Below are 21,418 nucleotides of genomic sequence, written 5' to 3'. Positions count from 1 at the left end.
CTTAAAGCTTTCAAACAAATAAGTTAATAATTGATAACATAATATAATATTTTTTAGTAAAGTTACGATTGTGAAAATCGTATCGGATATTATAAAGTACCTTGCGACAGGTGTGAATTTGAATTAATTAACTTTCAGCATGTTTTAAACTAAATATTGTATCATTTCTAGTTTTTGAATATGGAAAAAGAATTTTCATTGTAGTAGGAATTAAAAACACTTTGTGTAAATTGAAATTTTTGTTACTACTAAAACATGGTCCCTAGGTACTGTTTAATTTGCTTTGATATATTATGCTAGGATAGTTCATAAATTGCAATATTTGTGTCTGTTTAAATGGTATTATATTTTAGATTAAAGAAATAAAATCATCATGTATTTAAATAAATTTTCTAGGCTTTTACCGGACGTTTTTTATATAGAAGTTTAACCACACGTAGGTAAAGTTTTTACTTCCGTATATTTTGTTGTACTAGGGAAAAACTTGGGTCAACGACACACCTGCTTCTTCGCAACAGATGTGTCCACTCGGAAAGTGTAAATATGCATGATATTTAGAAAAAAATATTATATTTTTTTATTATGTAAGAATCTCCGGTTTGTATAAAATGTACAATTATAAAGTTCAATTAAAACCTCCTCCATAATACCATCAAATTATTTTAGTACCTATTATAAACCAGGCATTTTATACACAAAAGAAAAAGAAAGACGAATCTAACTGAATGTTTAATATACATAGGTATATTCCTACTAGAGTAGACTAGAAGCCTGCAGCAGCTTGCCTATTGGGACTATAATATTATTATTGTAGCATAAAGTTATGGTAACAACAAAATAAAGGTTTTTTTTTTCATATTTCGAATATCATACAAGTACTACGAGTACTTTCCAGAATTCTAAATGCGTGTTTCCATTCCGCGCAGCGGCACGATTAAACTTTTCGCCGGCGAAGCATCTCCAGCCCGCTCGCTATTCTTCTGTGACGTACATGACAGCTCTCGTAGTCTCGTAGACAAATTATTGCGTTGAATTCTTATGCCGCATTTACATTGTTCACATTCGTGCGAATAGCGAGGCGAACGAACACGCATTTGTAAAAAATGTACTCGCTTTTCACCTTGTGATTCGCGTTTTTGCGTTTTTAACGTTTTTTTAGCTATTGCATAGCTTCTATCGCGGGCCTTGAGCGCGGGGACCGAATCGAGGAAATTCCGTAACGAAAAAACCTCACGCTCCCCACTCCGACGGGCGGAGGTGTGGCTTGAAGGCATAGTATGCGATAGCTTTACCGCGGCAGTCCCCGAGTGCCACACGTCGTTTTTTTATCATTTTTAGACTTTGAATCAAATGATTCACTAAGGACATGACTATCATGAGCACGAACTTACAGTATTACAAACGAACGTGTGAACAGCGGTTCGCGACGTCATTCGTATATGAATGTTTTCACGGGGGAAAAATTGATTGGCGATCCCGAATGTGTAAATGCGCTGCATACGTGGGTTTGTCGCGGATTCGATCTTGAGGTTATAACTCCTCGGTATCTTGATCGAAATTTCTGTTTTATATTATTACAGATTTCTTGGTGAAAGAATATGGAGTCTGGATAAATTTATTTCTTTAGCTCTTTTTTTTTTTTCGTTAACTCTATGTATTTCTATTCTTTTTGTCAAAAGGTTGTGTGCTCTGTTTCAGGAGAAAAACAGTTTGAATCATAATAATATTAATCAAGAAAAGCCCTCTCTATTCAAATAAATTATCTATGTATGTTTAAAACTTTAAATTTACTAAAAGAACCCCGTGAATCCTTCTGTAGCCTTATGTCACTGTCAAGTACGATTTTACTACAAGAAACTAAGCCAGATAAAGATATAAACGTAGCCTTCCGTAACATGATATATCCGACGAGTTTGATCGAGAGGGTTAAGAGCCCCTAACTAGCCCATTGTGAATAGAGCCTTATTTACACAGTCCCTTTTATGGCCTGTTAGATTTGCCCCGTAAAACAGCTGTATCAACACTTTATGGACACCCTGTATAAACATTACAAAGTTTTTACTGTTGTGTATTTTTAAGGGAACTTTAGTGTGAGCCACAGTGAGCAATGCCGTGTCAGGTTTGCCATGTACTCTTGAGTTCACATAAAAAAGGTTTCTTATGTAAAATTACAGAGGCGGCGTAAGGCGTGGGCGACGTGGGCCACCGCCTACGGCCTCGCGGTACAAGGGGCCTCGCGCCTCAAAATTTTTTAAAGCGAGAATAAAATAAAATAAAAATAACTACGTTAAAAACAAGCGACTTCAAAAACGGAAAAGCAAAAAATAATTTTTTTTTGATATTATTAATTACTGCATATTATTATTTTAGATGTGCTACTATGTACCTATTTTTAACCGACTTCAAAAAAAGAAGGAGGTTATCAATTCGGCCGGTATATTTTTTTTATATGTATATACACCGATTACTCCGAGGTTTCTGAACTGATTTACGTGATTCTTTTTTTGTTCGATGTGGGATGGTGTCGAATTGGTCCCATAAAAATTTTATTGGGATAGGCCCAGTAGTTTTTATTTTATGAGCATTTTTGTCTGTATTTGTAAATGTTGCAAGTGCAAGTTTGAAGTCGATTGTTTTTAACGCAGTTATCACTTGTTCAAATTTAGTTTGCAATAGTATTTAAATACTTTTTAGTGTATTTTTCAACACGAATCAAACGAGCCCAAACTCGATAAAGTTAAAGTCAATATATTACTGAGTTCCTATGGCCACCTTCCGATTCCATCATCAAATCAGCTCTGTCATGATAATGTTTAATCGCTATCCAATTTATATACGTATACAAAATTTCAGCTCAATCGGTTATCGGGACACTTCCCGTTCCAATCAAAGGGGCCAACCATTAATCACGTGATGTTTTTTTTTGGTTTATAATTTGGTTTTAATCAATTTTTTATTTATAAAAAAATACTGGTATAAATCTAATTTTATTATAGTAAATTAAAGACTACTATAATAAACGTTCAGAGGTAGACAGAAAGATTGCAGTTTGTTTTTGAATGACATAAAAATAATGAAAGATATGCGAAAAAGTTGTACGCGTTTGACTAAAAATAAATACATGTAACGCCGCTTTTTGGTTGAGTATCGCGCGCTTGTCGAAAAATAAATACACGTGATATATTACTATATATATAAAATAATTTTTAAAAATCCGTTTTCAGGTCGCCATAGAACAGGGCCTCGCGAAATCTGTCTTGCCCACATCAAATTTAGGTCTTGCCCCGCCACTGTGTAAAAACCTTGTGATAACTCAAAAAAAAAAAATTAAAGCTCCATGATATAACTTTATATTAGGAACAAACACAATTTATGTAATATTTTGTAGGCAACATAAGTTATGTGTAAATTTTAGGTAAGTATCAGTTAATGCAAGAAGGAGTAAGTACCACAGACTACAATAAAATCTATATGCCAAACTACTAAATCGAAAAAAATGTCTTTTTAGCTTAGCTAATAATTACCAGATACTAGGCAATTGATAAATAAAAATAAATACTAAGTATTCTGAATAATTTTTAAAACATTAAATAATTTTCCAGCGGCACTTTTGTAATAATCCAGTGTCACTTACCAATGACCACTGCGAAACCTATTCAAAGTTTGTTCATATAATAAAATATACTGGCAAAACGTATAAAGAAATTCTTCCATTTCAATTTCCATCCCGTCCCTATTCTTCATAGTTTAAGTAGCCCAAATACTAACATTCAATCCTGCCACTATCTATTTATTGTTCACTCGCTCGCAGTCTCGAAAACAAGGGTTGGGATACAAACTTAGTGTTGGTCATAACATAAAGCATTTACATGCTAACGTATTGTGACACCCTGTATTCAACCGCGGGTTATACATATCGCATTACTTTACTTACATTGCTGTGAAAGTAAGGGGATAATGGAGATTTTTGTATGTACAGTCTTCAATGTATTGATTCTCTATGCAAGAGCTCGTCTTTTGGTTAAAACAATTGATGAAGTAAAAGCTTTCATTGCTGAGTGAGTACGATTAAACTTGATGTAAATGTTACGAGAACAGCCAATGTATTAATAAGAGTGAAAATTTTGTGTTATGCTTGGATCTACTATCACCCATAAGTTTCATTTATGAGGGACTCAAGAGCCTATACTTATATTTTTATATGCGAGAGTTTGTGAAGATATGTGTGTGTGTTTGTTACTCTTTCACGCAAATACTACTGAACCGATTACAATGAAATGTAGCACAAATATAGAGAGTAACTTGGATTAACACATAGGATAGGTTTTATCAAGAAAATCCCACGGGAAAGGGAACTATGCGGGTTTTTCGTTAAAACGCGGGCGATGCCGCGGGCGGAAATCTAGTTACCTATACATATTGAACTGTTTGTTCCACACTGTCTTTAAATACTTACATAAATTGAAATATCTGTGGTTGTTGTCTATATATGGTAATACTGTGTCTATACCCTGCATTATATTGTATCTGTGGCAGCAGGCTGTTGGGCAGAAGTTATGACAGCTTAAACCGCTTACCTCCCCGGGGTGCGATTATCCGATATCGAACTGACTTGCTTCTTGTTAACTCTTGGATGATGTAGAGACTGTTTTCGAGTTGACCAAAGTTATAATAATGGCTTCTTCCTATAAGTACTTATTTAGGTATTTGAGTAGCATACTATAACATATCTACAGCTATCTACTTACCTGTACTTTTGTGTGCGTAGGTAGTCATCTATATACTTGAAAAAAAATAGAATTTTTTTTTTTATACAGGTTCAACTAAACTAAACTTTTATCGTTGTCCTTAAAAAATTAAGAGAGTTAATTGGAAGTTCCGAATCCTATTATAAATTCGCTCTATCAGATATGCACATACAGTATTATAGGCAAACATATTTTAATTAAATAGATAGCAAATACTATCTGAACTTGCAATTAATGTTGTTCTACCTTACCCTTATCAATATGAGGGATACGAGAAATTTTGTGAAATAAAGTCCTACTAATATTATAAATGCGAAAGTTTGTGAGGATGTGTGTGTGTTTGTTACTCTTTCACGCAAATACTACTGAACCGATTACAATGAAATTTAGCACACATATAGAGGGTAACTTGGATTAACACATAGGATAATCCGTAAATCCCACGGGAACGGAAACATTGCGGGTTTTCCTTTGAAAACGCGGGCGAAGTCGCGGGCGAAAATCTAGTAAAATATAAAATCGTTGTATCGCGGTGTTTGTTTTCGTTTGATGCCTGGTACCTAACAAACACCGTGACAATATGACGATTTTATTTTTTTAGTTCATACCGCTTCATTCTGCATCGAGGGTCCGTTGCTATCCACACAGAACCCACAATAATTACATGGTAATAGGTAGTATTCGATATTGGAGACTAATAATATTGATTGTGCGTTACAAAATTACAATGTGAATATGGTAGACAGAGATTAGTTTCTCTGTGAATGTACATACATACCCTATTCACATAATATAAAAGTTGTCCTTGTACACGCACCTTACTCGCTCGAGACTCGTCCACAATAGAGCGAGTCCCATTCATGCCGCGAGATTGAAGCTATTCGACTCAATCATTCCCAACTGAATGCATACTTTCAGAGGTTATTGAATTTTCCAAAGCGAACAGGCGATGTGAATGCAGACATATTTGTACGCTCAATAAAACACGTTGAGTAATAAGTTTTAATGCCTCGTGCGTCTACGCGAGATTCTTTTGACAAAACGCTTGAAAAGCTGTATTCAGTGTTTTCAAATGCGTACATAATATTATTAGTATTAGAAATAGATTTACATTTTATTTCTTAAATTTATGTGTCTTTCATTCCTAAATATTATTACATAATTTTTAAGTTAATATAAATTAAAATTTTGAATTTGTCGGCAGTTTGTACTTAATAAGTAACTAAAAAAATGAAAACCAAACAAAAACATCTGTTAGCGAGTAGTATTTTGTAGTAAATTTAATTAATTAATTTTAATTACCTATGATAATATCATTTGCATTGTAATAAAGCTTATTATTATTGTTATTTCATTATCTTATTTTTATTTTTTAAAGAATTTATTATTACCTACAATATTATAATATGAGCTACAACTCCCTAAAATAATACATATCTATAATTTCATCATAAAATATTAGATGTTATATTTTCATATTCTTAAAATTATAATTATAATTAACATTGAATGGAACGTTGCCGTCAAATCTAAACTCACCGAGAGTGAGACCTCGTGTCACTTGACACCTGTCAAAAATCCCGCTGGCCGCGATGTCGTAGCGTCGCGTTTCGGTTCATAAAATAAATTTGTTATAAAGTTGTGTGTTTTTGTGTGAGAATAGTGTAGCATTGTTTTTGTTAATTATTAAATAATTAGGAAAAATGTTGGTACTCTTTGAAACTCCGGCGGGATACGCTATATTTAAGGTAAGCTCACACGTGTTGAATATAACCTCTACGACACATATGTACAAATTTGACGAAAGTGGTGTAATAAATCATTGAGAAACTATATTAATTAAATGTAATTACGTTATATTTTCTAATGGATCAGTTAAATAACAAAAATATCTGAACATAATATTATAAATAAACATGGTAGCATTCTTGTGCCTCCTGTATCAACCTACAACATGTGATAAGATGCGATTGACTGTTAGCAATTTATGAATAACTATACTTATGCAAGAGAGCAATTATAAAGCCACATGTTCTCTTATAAACAATGTCCACTCTCTTGTAGTTTTTTAGAGTTAAATCTCGAAGGTTATCTTTTAAAGAAAAACAAGAATTAAAATGTCACTAATTTGTTTTTATTGCCAAGAGCTCATGGTCATAACTTGTAGTAGAAAGATATAACTCAATAAGTATAAATAAGTCTATTTAGCTGAATTGTATAAAATTGAAAGTTACTGCTTGGATTTTTTTTTGTAATGCTTTCATATTCAATTTTCTTTATTGATTATGTTGTTGCTTGATATATAAAATATATTGCAATGGGACTACTGAAGCACAATATGCTTGTTGTGTAAACAAATCCTATTGAGGTCAAATAATAAATGAAAGTTTGTCAGAATATCCACGTCCATGTCAAATGTCCACAGGGCAGTTCATTTGCATTATGAATTTAACAAATTAATATGATTTATAACAGCAAATAAAGAGTGTTGAGTAGTGCTTCTGCCCCCAAGGTTGTTAAATGTTTCTTGTTCTTCTCTGTAGAATCTGCTTTCCTGACTGATGGTAAATGGTACAACTATAAGACGTTTAAAAGTGCTTCTAGACAAGGTTTATATTGATCAATAAATGTCAAATAAACTCTTTTATTTGAAGAGTGGTTAGGACCCTGAACTATTGGATTTGTAATTCATCTTGTAATCGTGTAATAAAATAAAATTGTACTCAGTAGTTTGTTTTATTGTTTTAGCTGCTGGATGAGTCGAAGCTGTCCCAAATTGAGGATGTATACTCCGAGTTTGATACTCCAGAAGGTGCCGCTGCTGTGTAAGTATTTACTTATTAGTTATTATTTTTATTTTGATTTATCTTAAATTAATTATTATTAGCAATTAGTGATCAGTGAATCTCTCTAGAAAAAGAGTTGAATAATAAAAATACACTATAGAAAATAAATTTCATATAAAAAAATTATATTATTAATATTTAATATTTATAATACTCAGCAACTAACTTTATACTTCTTACTTTATTAAAGGTGTTTTCTTGTTCCAGTGTGAAACTAAAGAATTTCATCAAGTTTGAAGATACAACTGAAGCTTTAGCAGCCACCACAGCAGCAATTGAAGGCAAAATCTCAAAAACATTGAAGAAAGCTCTGAAGAAACATGTCTGCAAAGATGTTCAGGATCAACTTCTGGTTGGTGACGCTAAACTCGGCAATGCTATCAAAGAAAAGTTTAACTTACAGTGTGTATCAAACAGTAATGTGCAAGAGCTGCTTAGGTGTATTAGATCACAAATGGACAGTCTTTTAACTGGTCTGCCCAAGAAAGAGATGACAGCTATGGCTCTTGGTCTAGCTCACTCGCTCTCCAGGTATAAGCTGAAATTCTCACCAGACAAGATTGACACAATGATTGTCCAAGCACAGTGCTTGTTGGATGACTTAGATAAGGAATTAAATAATTACGTAATGAGATGCAGAGAGTGGTACGGATGGCACTTCCCAGAGTTGGGGAAAATTATCACAGACAACACATTGTTTGTGAAAATAGTTAAACTCATGGGAACTAGGGACAATGCAGCTAAAACCGACTTGTCCGACATCCTCCCTGAAGATCTGGAAGAGAAGGTTAAAGAAGCAGCTGAGATTTCCATGGGTACAGAGATCTCTGATGATGATATTATGAATATCCAGAACTTGTGTGATGAAATCATATCCATTACAGACTATAGGACACATTTAACAGATTACCTTAAGGCTAGAATGATGGCCATGGCACCGAATTTAACAGTTCTGATCGGGGAACACATTGGAGCTAGGTTAATCGCGCATGCAGGTTCTTTAATGAATTTGGCCAAGCATCCAGCATCTACATTACAGATCTTCGGTGCGGAGAAGGCGTTATTCAGAGCGCTAAAGACAAAGAAAGACACACCCAAGTATGGTTTAATTTACCACGCGCAGCTTGTCGGTCAGTGTAGTACAAAGAACAAGGGTAAGATGTCGAGAATGTTAGCGGCTAAAGCGGCGCTGGCGACTCGTGTGGATGCGTTCGGTGATGACGTCTCGTTTGAACTCGGGGCAGAACATAAAGTGAAGCTGGAGAATAGGCTAAGGTTGATGGAAGAAGGCAATCTGAAGAGGATCAGCGGGACGACCAAGGCTAAAGTCAAGTTCGAGAAATATCATAGTAAAACGTGAGTATAATATTATTCAATTTTATATTATGAAATATCAATATTTGCTTATTATTACATAATATAGTCATTATTTTTTCAATATATTAAAGAAAAAAATTTTTTTTCATAATATGTATTTTAGTGGATGTGAAACAATCAATTTTATTATTATTTCTTCAGTTTATCAAATACATATAATGTTCTTATTTAATTTAGGTGGTAATGACTACCTGATGATGAAAAGAAAAACAATAGAAGCGTGTTGCTCTGAAAGAGAGAAACAACATTTAAAGCTATTGTTTTACAATTTTAATTCAATTGGTATAACCTCCTTATTTCTTAGTCGCACGTGACGCAGCAAGTGAAGTGATCTTTTTAATTATAGAGTAATGTCAAACCATAGTGTACAAACACCCACAGAGTAAGTAATGACAATTGACAGCCAATTTTAAAGGAAGTCTCACATGAGAACTTCATTTACATCTCCCCCCCCGAATCGATTAAAGGAAATTTAAAAGGTTTGCTTGTTTTATTCTACTACTGGAATAAGCTTTGTAATATGAAAATAATTCGACTCTAACTTTTTGTGACCCGTATTTACTTTGTAAATTGAATTTGAAATTTTGTCTATAATTTGATAAGGTCCTATTTTCAATTCATCCAGTTTTTTTCGATTTAGCCTATTTCCGTTTTCTACATATACAGAATCTCCGACTTTTAGTTCACAATGTTTTCTATTTTTATCAAATTTTTGTTTATTATAGTTGTGCGATTTTATACTATTTTTTAAGGCAATTTTGCGGTCTCGAATTAGATGATTCTGTGTTATATTTTGTTTCAGTTCCTCTGGTAGAATGTCAACATTTTTACCTTCTAATAAATATTTTGGGGAAAACCCCGTTACACTATGTTCTGTTTCGTTATATTTGTCGGTGCACTCATGAGCAATGGTTGTCCATGCAATTTTATCTCTCTTTTCATTAATCTTACATCTAATTTTATTAACTAACGTTTGGTTTAATCTCTCGTTTAGTCCGTTTGAAAATGGCGCATTTACTGCTGTGAAAACAATAGGTATATTTTCTTCTTTTAAATATTTTTTGAAATCATTTGAGTTTATGCCAGGATATTGGTCTGATAGGATTAAGGCAATTTTATAATCTTGTGTTACTTTTTTGACAAGTTTTATGAAATCATCCGCATTCTGAGTTTTTGATGTCAGAATATAGGCGTAACGAGTGAAGTGATCCACTAATAGATGCAAATATGTTTTGGTTGAACGAGTACCACCAAATCCCCCTATGGTGTCAATAGACACAATTTCAAACGGATAAGTAGCCGGACCTAAGTGAGACATCTGTCCAAATTTGTAATTTCCTCTAGATTTATTTTTTATGCATACATCACAAGTTTCGCAAAATTTTTTTATATTATTTGATAAATTTTTCGCTTGATAAAAGGGCTTAATTTTATTTTCCATTTGTTGTCTTCCTAAGTGACAGTAATAGTAATGTACATGTTTTATTATTTTTTTGCTTAACTCCTCAGATAGTACAATCTTTTCATTCTTTCCTATCTTTTTATAATATATATTATGTTTGAAAATTAATTTATTTGTATTTTGTTTTATATCCTCATTTTTATCTTGGTCCTCTTTTATGTCTTTTAATTTAATAAAGTTCACTACTTTTAAACTGCAATCTTGATTATCATATGATTCCAATACCGGATTTCTACTTAAGGTATCTGCCTCTATGTTATATTTACCTGGAGAATAAATTATTTTAAAATTAAACTGTGACAAATAATATGTTAGACTCCCCAGTTCTTCATCTGTTCTACTTTTTATATTCATATTTTCCAATGGTTTGTGGTCTGTATAAACCGTGAATGTTTTTCCTATAAGCCAGTGTTGCCAGTATTTTACCGCCTCTTTTATTGCCAAACATTCAACATATATGGCTTTCTTCTTTTTTTGAGAGTCGTTTAATTTTTTTGAAAAATAAGCACAAGGTTTTTCCTCACCGTTGGGTTGAATTTGTTTTAAAATCGCACCAATGCCTTGAATGCTAGCGTCTGTATACACATGTATTGGAAGGTCTGGATCAAAGATGGCTAGAATAGGTTTTGAGCAAAGTAGTTTTTTTATAGTTTCAAACGATTCTTGACATTTATCCGACCAAATGAATTTCTCTCCTTTTCTTAATAAATTATGTAATGGATCAAGGTTAATTGAAATATTTGGTACATACTTTCCATAAAAATTAATTTTTCCTAAAAATTGACGAACATTTTTTTGTGTTTTAGGAATTGGGAATTCTTTTATAGCTATCAAATTATCTTTTAGTGGAGTGACGGTATTGTTTTTTATTATGTGCCCTAGATATTTTACTGAGTCCTGTGCAAAGTTGCATTTTGTGAATTTTAATTTTAAACCTTCTTTTAAGATTGCTTCTAATAATAAAGATAAGTGTTCAATGTGTTTTTTAAATGATTCTGAAAATACTAAAATATCGTCTATATAATTTACAGTAAAATCCGACAGTTTATGTTTTCTTATAATGCTACCCAATATTCTCTGAAAAATGTAGACAGGTCCACTGAAAGTGAGCATCCTGTGTAACAAATGCTGTTTTATGTCTATCTTCAATTTTAAGAGGTATGGACCAGAACGCTGAGTTTACATCTAACGTTGAAAAATATTTACATTTTCTTGTTTTAATCATTAATTCCTCAATTAACGGAAATGGTTGTGATTGGGGAACTATAATTTTATTTAATTCTCGAAAATCTATACATAGCCTTGATTTTCTTCCTTCATCTTTTTTAAATGCTAGTGTTATGGGAGCAGCAAAAGGGCTGTAAGACTCCTCGATTAAATTATTTTCTAGTAATTTTGAAATTTGTATTTCTATTTCTTTCATATCTTCAATGGAGCACCTATATGGTCTCTTACTACAGTATTTATCTATGATCAAATCTATATGAGCTTCATAACCTTTTACAGTGCCTACGTCATATTTGTCTCTAGCAAAAATTGAACTATATTTGGATATAAGATTATGAATAGCTGATTTTTCCTGATGTTGTAAATTATTTACTGAAATATCAAAATTATCTACTGGCATATTTTCATTAAAGTTTATTTTATATTCATCAATAGTTTCTTTTTTATCTTTATAATATAATGTATTATCTTGATTTTTCCCTATGTCACTACCCAAATATCCAGCAAATTTTTTTGTGTTTATAGATTGGTTTTCTTTATCTTTTATGTATTTTTTATAATGGTTATTTTGGGTGATATCTAAATTTTCATTTTGGGTTAAGTGAAATTTTTGTATACAGTCTAGTCCAAGTAGGAAGTTATAATCAAAGTTTTCTTCGTCTATAACAAAAATGTTGACATATTTTTCAATTTCAAAAATTTTAATTTTTAATTTTACCATTCCTAATGTTTTTTTTACGCCATTAATTGTTTTTAAACCTGTATTTGTATTATAAGTAGGTATTTTTTTTATAGATAATAATCTAGAATTTATTAAGGACACATTAGAACCTGAATCATAGATTCCTGATGTTTCAAAAGTGTCATTAATTAGTAATTTAACTTTTATTAATGGCGGCACAATCAGTTTTTTGGGTTAATTTCATTATTTTTAATTTTGAACCAACATTGGGATTCAGGGTGGTAACGTATGCCTTTATTCTCTTTTTCACAAATTTTACATGGACTAATCATAGGTTTTACATTTTTCTCTTTTAGTTTATTTTCCAGAGGTCCTATCTTTTTATCAAATGATTTTATGTTTACCTTATGCTCTAATCTTCTTATACTATTAAATAGGTCTTTAATTTCTTTTAAACTATTCCTATCAATATTATCCGCAATAAAACTAGGTAATCCAGTGGCAATCAGATCAATTAGAGTGATTTTATCTATGGATTTATTTATTTCTAACAGTAGTTTTTCTTTTTTTAACGCATATTCCAGTAACGAGCCCTGCCTGTATTTATATAACATTGCATACCTGATCGGTGACCAACCCCTATCTGCAAAAGTATCACAAAAGTTTATTTTCCACACTGCCCATTCTGAATTTATGGTGTGCTTTATAAGCATGGAACTATACCAGTCTAAACAAGAATCTTCTATAAATAACCTAAAAATTTCAATTTTTCTGCTATCTTCTATTTCCATTCGTACACATTCCGCTTCAAAAGTATTCATCCACTGAGACACATTAGTTATTTTGCTATTGAATTTTTCAATAACAAATTTTTCTGCCAATCTGTTAACTGGTTTTGGTTTATCTTTTTTCATTTCAGCGAAGCCCTCAATGATCCTTGATAGTGATTCTTCGGAAATTCCTGATGTAGCAGATGGTGGTTCTGTTTGCTCCTCCAGTAAATATCCCATAAATTGTTTATTCCCATCTTCATCACAATAAACCATCTTCATCTCCGGTTTCATGGATACCCATACTTGTCGTTTCTCATGTCGTCTTTGTAATGTAGCCTTCACTTTTTGAAATATTTGGGTCTGTGCTATAGCCTCATGCAGTCTAACAGGTTGTAATTTATCTGGGATGGCAAAGGTTCTGCCCTCTAAATCCGTTATTTTCGTTACACAAATTATATTTGTTTTAATATCTTCACTGGCCTTGACCATGAATTCAAATTTTAATTTATCCATTATTGATGATTGAAAACTAGCTGTACAAATGTTGTTTTATAATGTTCTTATTTAATTTAGGTGGTAATGACTACCTGATGATGAAAAGAAAAACAATAGAAGCGTGTTGCTCTGAAAGAGAGAAACAACATTTAAAGCTATTGTTTTACAATTTTAATTCAATTGGTATAACCTCCTTATTTCTTAGTCGCACGTGACGCAGCAAGTGAAGTGATCTTTTTAATTATAGAGTAATGTCAAACCATAGTGTACAAACACCCACAGAGTAAGTAATGACAATTGACAGCCAATTTTAAAGGAAGTCTCACATGAGAACTTCATTTACATACATATACAGATTTTTATAATTTTCAAAAGACGCTGCAGAACTTCCATACTAATTCATTGCACTTGTTGCCAAATTCTAATTATTTATATATGTTTAGAAATAGTTTGTTAATACAAAATATTCCATTCCAATTTAAACAGTGAGATCCACCAATACCCGACGGCGGGAGACAGCACGATCGGCAAGAAGCCGGTGAAGCGAGAGCACTCGCCCGACGAGGACGAGACCTCCAGCAAGAAGATCAAACTAGAGGATGGGGACAACGAAGTAAGTATAGTAACTTTAAAATTAAAGTAATAATCAATTTTATTCTTTAAATAAACAAAATTCAATAAATGCCGCCAGTCAAATTACTTACGAAAGGTGTATAATAAACATTCCAGTTAGTATTCATAATATGTATTACTATGTTTTGTTTTTAAAACAAACTTATGATTATTATAAACAAAATTAAATTGGTAATTAGTGTACAATAGACTATTTATAAACATTAATTAAAATATATAGACAAAATAATTGTATGTATTTTTAAAACTATCTTATGAATCAAATATAATATCAATAGTTATGACTTCATCAATGGATGTTTACAAACATTGACAAAGGGGCTGAAATATTAATTCAATATTGCAATATTTCTTTAGTATCACAAACTAAGAAGTGTGCGCCATTATGTGGCTGCGGCCCTCTTCTATACAATTTGAGCAAAGACCTGAAAATGTTCCTGACTGATTAACCTAAAAATTTTAATCTAAATTGCAAGACACACACACAGACATGTAGACATGACAACTGTCACTTTTGCATCGGAGTTTTTCTTTTTTATTTTTTTTTATTGTTATTTAGTAGTTTTTTGTGCCAAACTTATTATTTAATGTTTGTCTAGGAAACACCCAAAAAGAAGAAAGTCAAAACGGAACCAACAGACGAAGTAGACGGCCACTTGAACGGCTCTGAACCGGTCTCAGAGAAGAAGAAAAAGAAGAAGAAGAATAAGCAGTCGCTGGAACCAGAAGCAGAAGTTAAAGAAGAGCCCATGCAAGAAGAGACAGTAGAGACGCCGAAAAGTGAAAAGAAGAAGAAGAAAAAAAAGAAGTCTGTCTCGGAAGAGTAATTTAGTGATTTGACTAAGACTACGTTGAGTTACAGGTAATCCGTTCTGGATTCCGTATTTTGGTTATTACCTCAATGATTTCATGATTTCTTAATAAAGATTAAGTAGCAGCAGTGATAAATGGTGCCCACAAATACTATTAAATATTATTAGTATTGTTTGTAGCTATAAATGTTTTGTTCCTATGTTTTTGAACGATTCGTTTTGCTTATGGTTAGTTGGATTTTGACTTTTCAAGAGTATGTAAGGGAGTGGATTGTTTAAAATATTGGAATGGTTAGGTGAGCTCCAAGCTTCATGCTTAGAAACCTATATTTTTGTATCTTTGTCGTATTTTTAAGTATGACTACTTTTTGCCAAACCGAAATAGGTACATATGCTATTGTACTAAAAATAGCGTTTAATAGTCGAATACCAGTCAAATTACTTCTAAAAATGTATTTCTTAAGCAAATATTAATTTCACTTCAAACGTTAAAGTTTAATTTGAAGGAATTAATTAAGAAAGTGTAAAAAACGTAATCTTCCCGATGCAGAGTCAAGGAAAATGTTTTAGCTTTAAGTGTATAAAAATTCGCATTGCGAGATGTTTATATAATAAATAGTTTTATAATATAAATGTTGCTTTTATTGCGGCTAAGCCGATTTCCTGAACTTTGAGATAAATTTTTTTAACGAAATCATTAATCGAATATAAAAAGAACACTAGGTACACAGACCTTATTTTTCGATCTGTTGGTAAAGCAGAGACAATTATGTTTATTTAAACTCAGAAAAAAGTCCGATAAACAAGATTAGTAGTTATTTAATGTACAAACTAAAATGGTTAATTTCTTTTTGATCCATCACAACCAAAAATAAACCCAAATTTCCCTATAAAATAAAGTGTAGATAATTCATTATAGCACTCGGTCATTAAGCTCTTTCGTCAAGGAATGTCGAGCGGGTGTCAGGTAACGAGGAAAGTTCCACGCAGCTATGCGAGCTACAGATGTCGTTTATATTGGTGAGGGTTGCATTACAGGATATATTACTTTCATGAAAACAGATAACTGTGCGATATTAAAATACTTATCAGCTGGGATATAACACGTTTCAGTTTAGTGAAAGTGAGTGCGTGAAATGAAAGTGCCTACGTTAAAATCCTGTTTTGGCTGCCTGTGTTTCCGTTATCTATACCTGCCCTTTTTTTATATAATTATTTATATGTAGAATGTAGATCAAAGTCTCCAAAATATCATATCTCAAGATACATTGATCCCTTCATCCCATCCCTTTTATTTAAAACTTCTTTAGGTTTAGGTACTTGAATAGTTGAATATATAAGACTAGCGGTCGCAATAAAAGGTAGCCTATGTTCTTTCTCAGGGTCTAAAGATTGTCTGTGCCAAATTTTATCAAAATCGGTCCAGTAGTTTATGAGCCTATTCATTACAATCAAACAAACAAACAAAGTTTTATAATATTAAGTGTAGATAGATAAATAATGAATTACTAAGCATAAACATGATATACGATACCTAGCTATTCCTAATTTAACATAACAATAACAATTTTTAACTACAATTATATTGATTACTAGCTTCCGCCCGCGACTCCGTCCGCGCGGATGTCGGTCTTCGCGTGGATGGTTATTTCTCCATTGTGAGTACCTCTGTCAATAACATCTTATAAATATCTATTGGACCCAATTCCCAAATACGGCTAGGCCTATAATAATACGCAACGTGTGTTCGCGGTTCTACGGAACAACGTCTATGGATAAAACTGAAAAATTAAGATTAATTTTTTTCTACGTATTTTTCCAGGATAAAAAGTATCCTATTTTACGCCCAGGATAATAAGGTATAATTATACCAAGTTTCATCGAAATCGAACCGCTAGTTTTCACGTGATGCCTTCACATACAGACAGACAGACAGACAGACAAAAATTTTTTTAATCACATATTTGGGTTTGGTATCGATCCAGTAACACCCCCTGCTATTTATTTTTTCAATATTTTCAATGTACAGAATTGACCCTTCTACAGATTTATTATATGTATAGATTATGTAATCCCATACTTTCAGACAATATTACACTCAATGGTGAATAGATTATTGTACAATGTGCCGTAATGTGTATTACAATAGCTTCATACATATCCGGCCTAACCGCATCAGATTGATCTTGTGGTTGCAACGGAGATGAAACATATTTTGCCGGAATTATGTAGTACATTGTAGTATTGAATTGTAATTCGTTTAGCTCAATTATAAGCTCTATGCAGTTCTGTGTCGTGTAGGTAGTTGCTTTGTAGTTGGATTTCGATATTAGACCACATTTTGTGGCATGGCATCAGGCATGGCAACTAATGTTTTCCTGTGGCTGGAACTCTAATCACATTAATTTAGGAGTCGTGAGGATTAGTCGGTGGTCTTTAAAAATATATTATGTTCAATCAGTTATCAGGTTTGTCAAACAGTTTTTATTTAGTTAGGTATGCAGATTATATTATTCACTAGTTTCACTACAATAAATTTTCTATTATAACTACGTAGCTATAGGATAATATTTTATTGAGGCACATCGAACCCTTACCTTTTTGTGTTATTCAAAATGCCGCAGGCCAGTCGAATTTAGGAAGCAGGTACCTAGTTACATGATAAAAATATAGATGCCGATTCAGAATGGCATTCTACACATAATATCGACATAAAAATATAAACTCATCGTAAAATCGTACTCATAAATAATGTTAATGGAGAAAGGGGTTATGGCAGTCACAGCAATATTGTTTCTTCAACACAAGTTTTTGATGCAAACCACAGAACAAAATACGAGGTACCTAAATCCTAATCTCTATTTTTAATAATATATAAGCCAAGCCTTTGTCCTTTTGGAATAGTGTTTCAGTCGAACGGAAGGAAGTTAGTGCACAATAAAGCTCTGTTAGTATCGGCAAATAGAAGCGTGTATTGGTTTGGTCTATTGGAGCGTCGCAAACCGCCAAATAAAACAAAACTCCATGATTGATGGTTTGTGTGGACGCGCAGCGTGATTTATTTTATTAAAATCGTGTCAAGCTGCATAGTCTTTTATATAAATCGTTTATAAAAAGTAACCAACGTAAGATAACTTGAATAAACGGAAGTAGGAAAGAAGTCCAAATAGGTACATTCGGATTTTAGGCGTAGATTTTATAATAATTAAGAAATAAAACAGGAATCACGTATCTCTAGTAGATTACCTACCTATCAAACAAAAAAAAAATGTTTTTATTAAACTACCTAGTTACCTAGTTACTTAGATACGATTTTTTAAAAGTAATGTTTAATTGCTATCTACTATAGGTGGTGGGTGGGCTATTTATAGGTATACTTCATAAAAGGTTATGTAGGTACACAGAAAACAGATTCCTTCTTCAGATCAGCGTAAGCTACGTAGTGTAAAAGTTACTTTTGTATAGCCTCTACAAAAATATTTTATACAATAGTGCCACAAGTTTAGCACACGGCATATAAATACTAAGCCGACAGGAGGATTAAGTCGTATGTACAAAGCCCAAAGGCTTTGATTCAAATATCACTGCGTTGTGCAATGCTCGAGGTACTCGATATGGAGAGAATAGTGATATTATATTACAGTAAATGTAATCCTATCTTCGATATTATAGTAAATCTAATCCTAAATCCATACTAATATTATAAATTTGTAATAAAAGAACTTGAAGACCCTACATTATTCAATGAACATTGCGCCCGCTTCACTAGTACCTACTTACCTACCGCTTGGTTTTATTAAATTTAATAAATTAAAGATGCTGTTAGTTACTATTTTTAATAAGTAGGTACTTAGGTCATCATTTAGCCAAGTACTTAAAACTTTAATTGAAGTCCATAAACAGATTATGTACGAAAGCTTCAGAGGTTATGGTTTCTAATGAACGTGATGTCTTAAAACGTTATAATATTATCAATAATATGTAAATTCACTTATTTGTAAGACTAAGTAACTTGATAAAATCTAAATAAATATTTGTATTTTATGTGAACGAAAGTTGAAAGTCTAATGAAGGCAATAAAGCCTTTAATACAATACTAACTCAATAATAAGGTACTTTGTGTCGCTTGAACTATGGAAATCCTTTTACAGAATGCATTTACTGGCAGACAAAAGAAACACGGACTCCTAAGACTTCAGATTTCCTCTTACTTATAAAATCGACATCGCATTATAAGCGTGTTTCTGTTTATTTTGCCTCTTTGACTTTTAATAAACTTGGCGAAGTAGTTTTTAAGGATCTTTTAAAATACTAAAGTAACTTGATAATATTATTGTAGCTACTATTGTTGGTTTGATCCTTTAAACATTTATCGTAACTACGTAAGCATATAAATTAGTATATGAAATAAAAATCACGGTAGGTAGACGTTCGATTCGAGGTAAAGCAAAAATATTATTACAATACATAATTTTCAGTCAGGTTTTTGTTCATTATGATACCGAACATTAACCAATTAAAATTTAATCACTCAAAAAATTAACTAAAATAAACACATTGTCCCAAAACTTTTCGCCAGAGTCACAAAAGTATTTATCACATAATAACCCGCTGGTTCGCTTCCCTAATATTGTCTATAACAGACCTTTTAGTTAAGCCTCTCCATAACCACCGGCTTAATTGCTTAACCCGCTTCCTCATTTAGTTTGAATTGGTTAAGAGGTATTTCTATTAATTATATTTAAATGGTGGTCAATAATTGACGCTAAATTAACTGTCGATTCAGATTTCAATTGAACTATTAATCATTTGGTTATTTGTAGGACACGAGTTAGATTTAAGGATTGAAGAGCTCATAAAGAATCAAGTAAACAGGAAAATATAATTTTATTTTAGTTAGATATCTAATAGGAACATTACTTACTTAGGTACTCCAAATAATACGAATTTTTAATCGCCTTCACAAAATCTACAGTTACAGTTGCCAGTTATAATATCGATTGCGCCAACTTTGATTAGCTAGGACCACGCCAGAATGAAGTAACAGCTGTTATTACAATTACAGATTTGCATAGCGGGGAAATTACAAAATAATCTTAACCAACTTTAAAATAGTTTATGAATTGTATACATTAATAAAATAAAGTATACAATATAATAAGTTAGTAATATTGATGAAACTCCGAATAACGCGAAACTGAAGGTATAAAGTATAAGTACGATAATAACTGCCTCAGATTTCCCACTTTAAAACTAAAATATACTTACTTGAAAAATACTTTTCTACTAAAAATACCGTTTAAGTTTTATTGCATTTGAAAATAGCTCGGTATAACTCGACATTTTAAAAGCACGTAAAATTTAAGCGGCAAAAGGTTGGGGCTTGGGATATTCAGAATTCTTTGATGGGTCAAAGCATACGTTTTATTATGCTTAGAAACTGACCTAGATGCAACAAATTAGAGGTTTCGTAAATATCCTTAAGTTGAAATACTATTTTATTTTGCATATTTTTATCTATTTATCAAATTCCATCAACAATGATGTACCTAGTTAATAAGGATTTTTACATGACTCGTGTATAATTTACGCAATGCAATAGGATAATATAATATTTTTTTTTTAGATTTTTCACGAGTCGAACAGCATTCATCGTAATATTGTGCAATGTACAAGTAGTTCTTACTTTCTTAAGTTTGTATTTTATTCAATCTCAATTTATCTCTCACCAAAAAAAATGACCGCAAAATTTTCTAAATACCTATACTATGTATAACTAAGTACCTACTTACTTAGTTATTCTTTGCCCTTGACCAACTTCAAGAGCAAAGTGCAACGTCCTCTAAGTTAGTATCACACCACATATTAATACAATGTACAGTAAGTTTGGGCAAAATCTCGATGTCATGAATTGTAGATATAGTTCTGAACGAGTTGGGAACTTGTTAAAGTTGTGTTTGCGTTTGGCGTGCTGGATACCGGCCATGCAATATTAATACCTGGATAACTATTGACTAGATCTACACCGACACCTGGTTAATCACCTGGAAAACATTAAAGGGTTCTAAAGGTAAGGAAAGATAGAAAATATATTGTTCTGAGAAAGAGAAATATTGTTCTCCTTTAATCTATTTAAAACTCTATTTGATTGGTAGGTATATACTTAACTTGTCTGCTGAGTGCTGTGTTGGGAGCGCTTTTTGATAAATGGTGTACCTGATTTTAATTACGAATCACATTTTATATTTGTTTTAAATACCATAAGTCTTCATTTTGAATTCCAATATAGTACCATTTTCTTACTAGCTGTGCCCCGCGTTTTCACCCGCATTGCTCCACTCCTGTTGGTCTTAGCGTGATGAT

At 32.2% G+C, this 21,418-nt stretch overlaps 1 protein-coding gene across 1 annotated transcript; it reads left to right on the top strand.

Moving 5' to 3' along the window:
- Nucleotides 1–6,319: 6,319 nt before the first annotated feature.
- LOC123705819 (nucleolar protein 58) lies at nucleotides 6,320–15,688 on the top strand. The gene is made up of 5 exons (XM_045654850.1): nucleotides 6,320–6,496; nucleotides 7,497–7,573; nucleotides 7,802–8,950; nucleotides 14,097–14,223; nucleotides 14,843–15,688. Exons 1-5 carry the CDS (start codon nucleotides 6,452–6,454, stop codon nucleotides 15,068–15,070), a joined length of 1,626 nt encoding a protein of 541 aa, XP_045510806.1. The 5' UTR covers nucleotides 6,320–6,451; the 3' UTR covers nucleotides 15,071–15,688.
- Nucleotides 15,689–21,418: the final 5,730 nt, after the last annotated feature.

Source organism: Colias croceus, chromosome 3, assembly GCF_905220415.1.
Source record: "Colias croceus chromosome 3, ilColCroc2.1".
Classification (NCBI taxonomy): domain Eukaryota; kingdom Metazoa; phylum Arthropoda; class Insecta; order Lepidoptera; family Pieridae; genus Colias; species Colias croceus.
The sequence above is the reverse complement of the archived record's forward strand: the minus strand, read 5'-3'. Positions and strand labels throughout refer to the sequence as shown.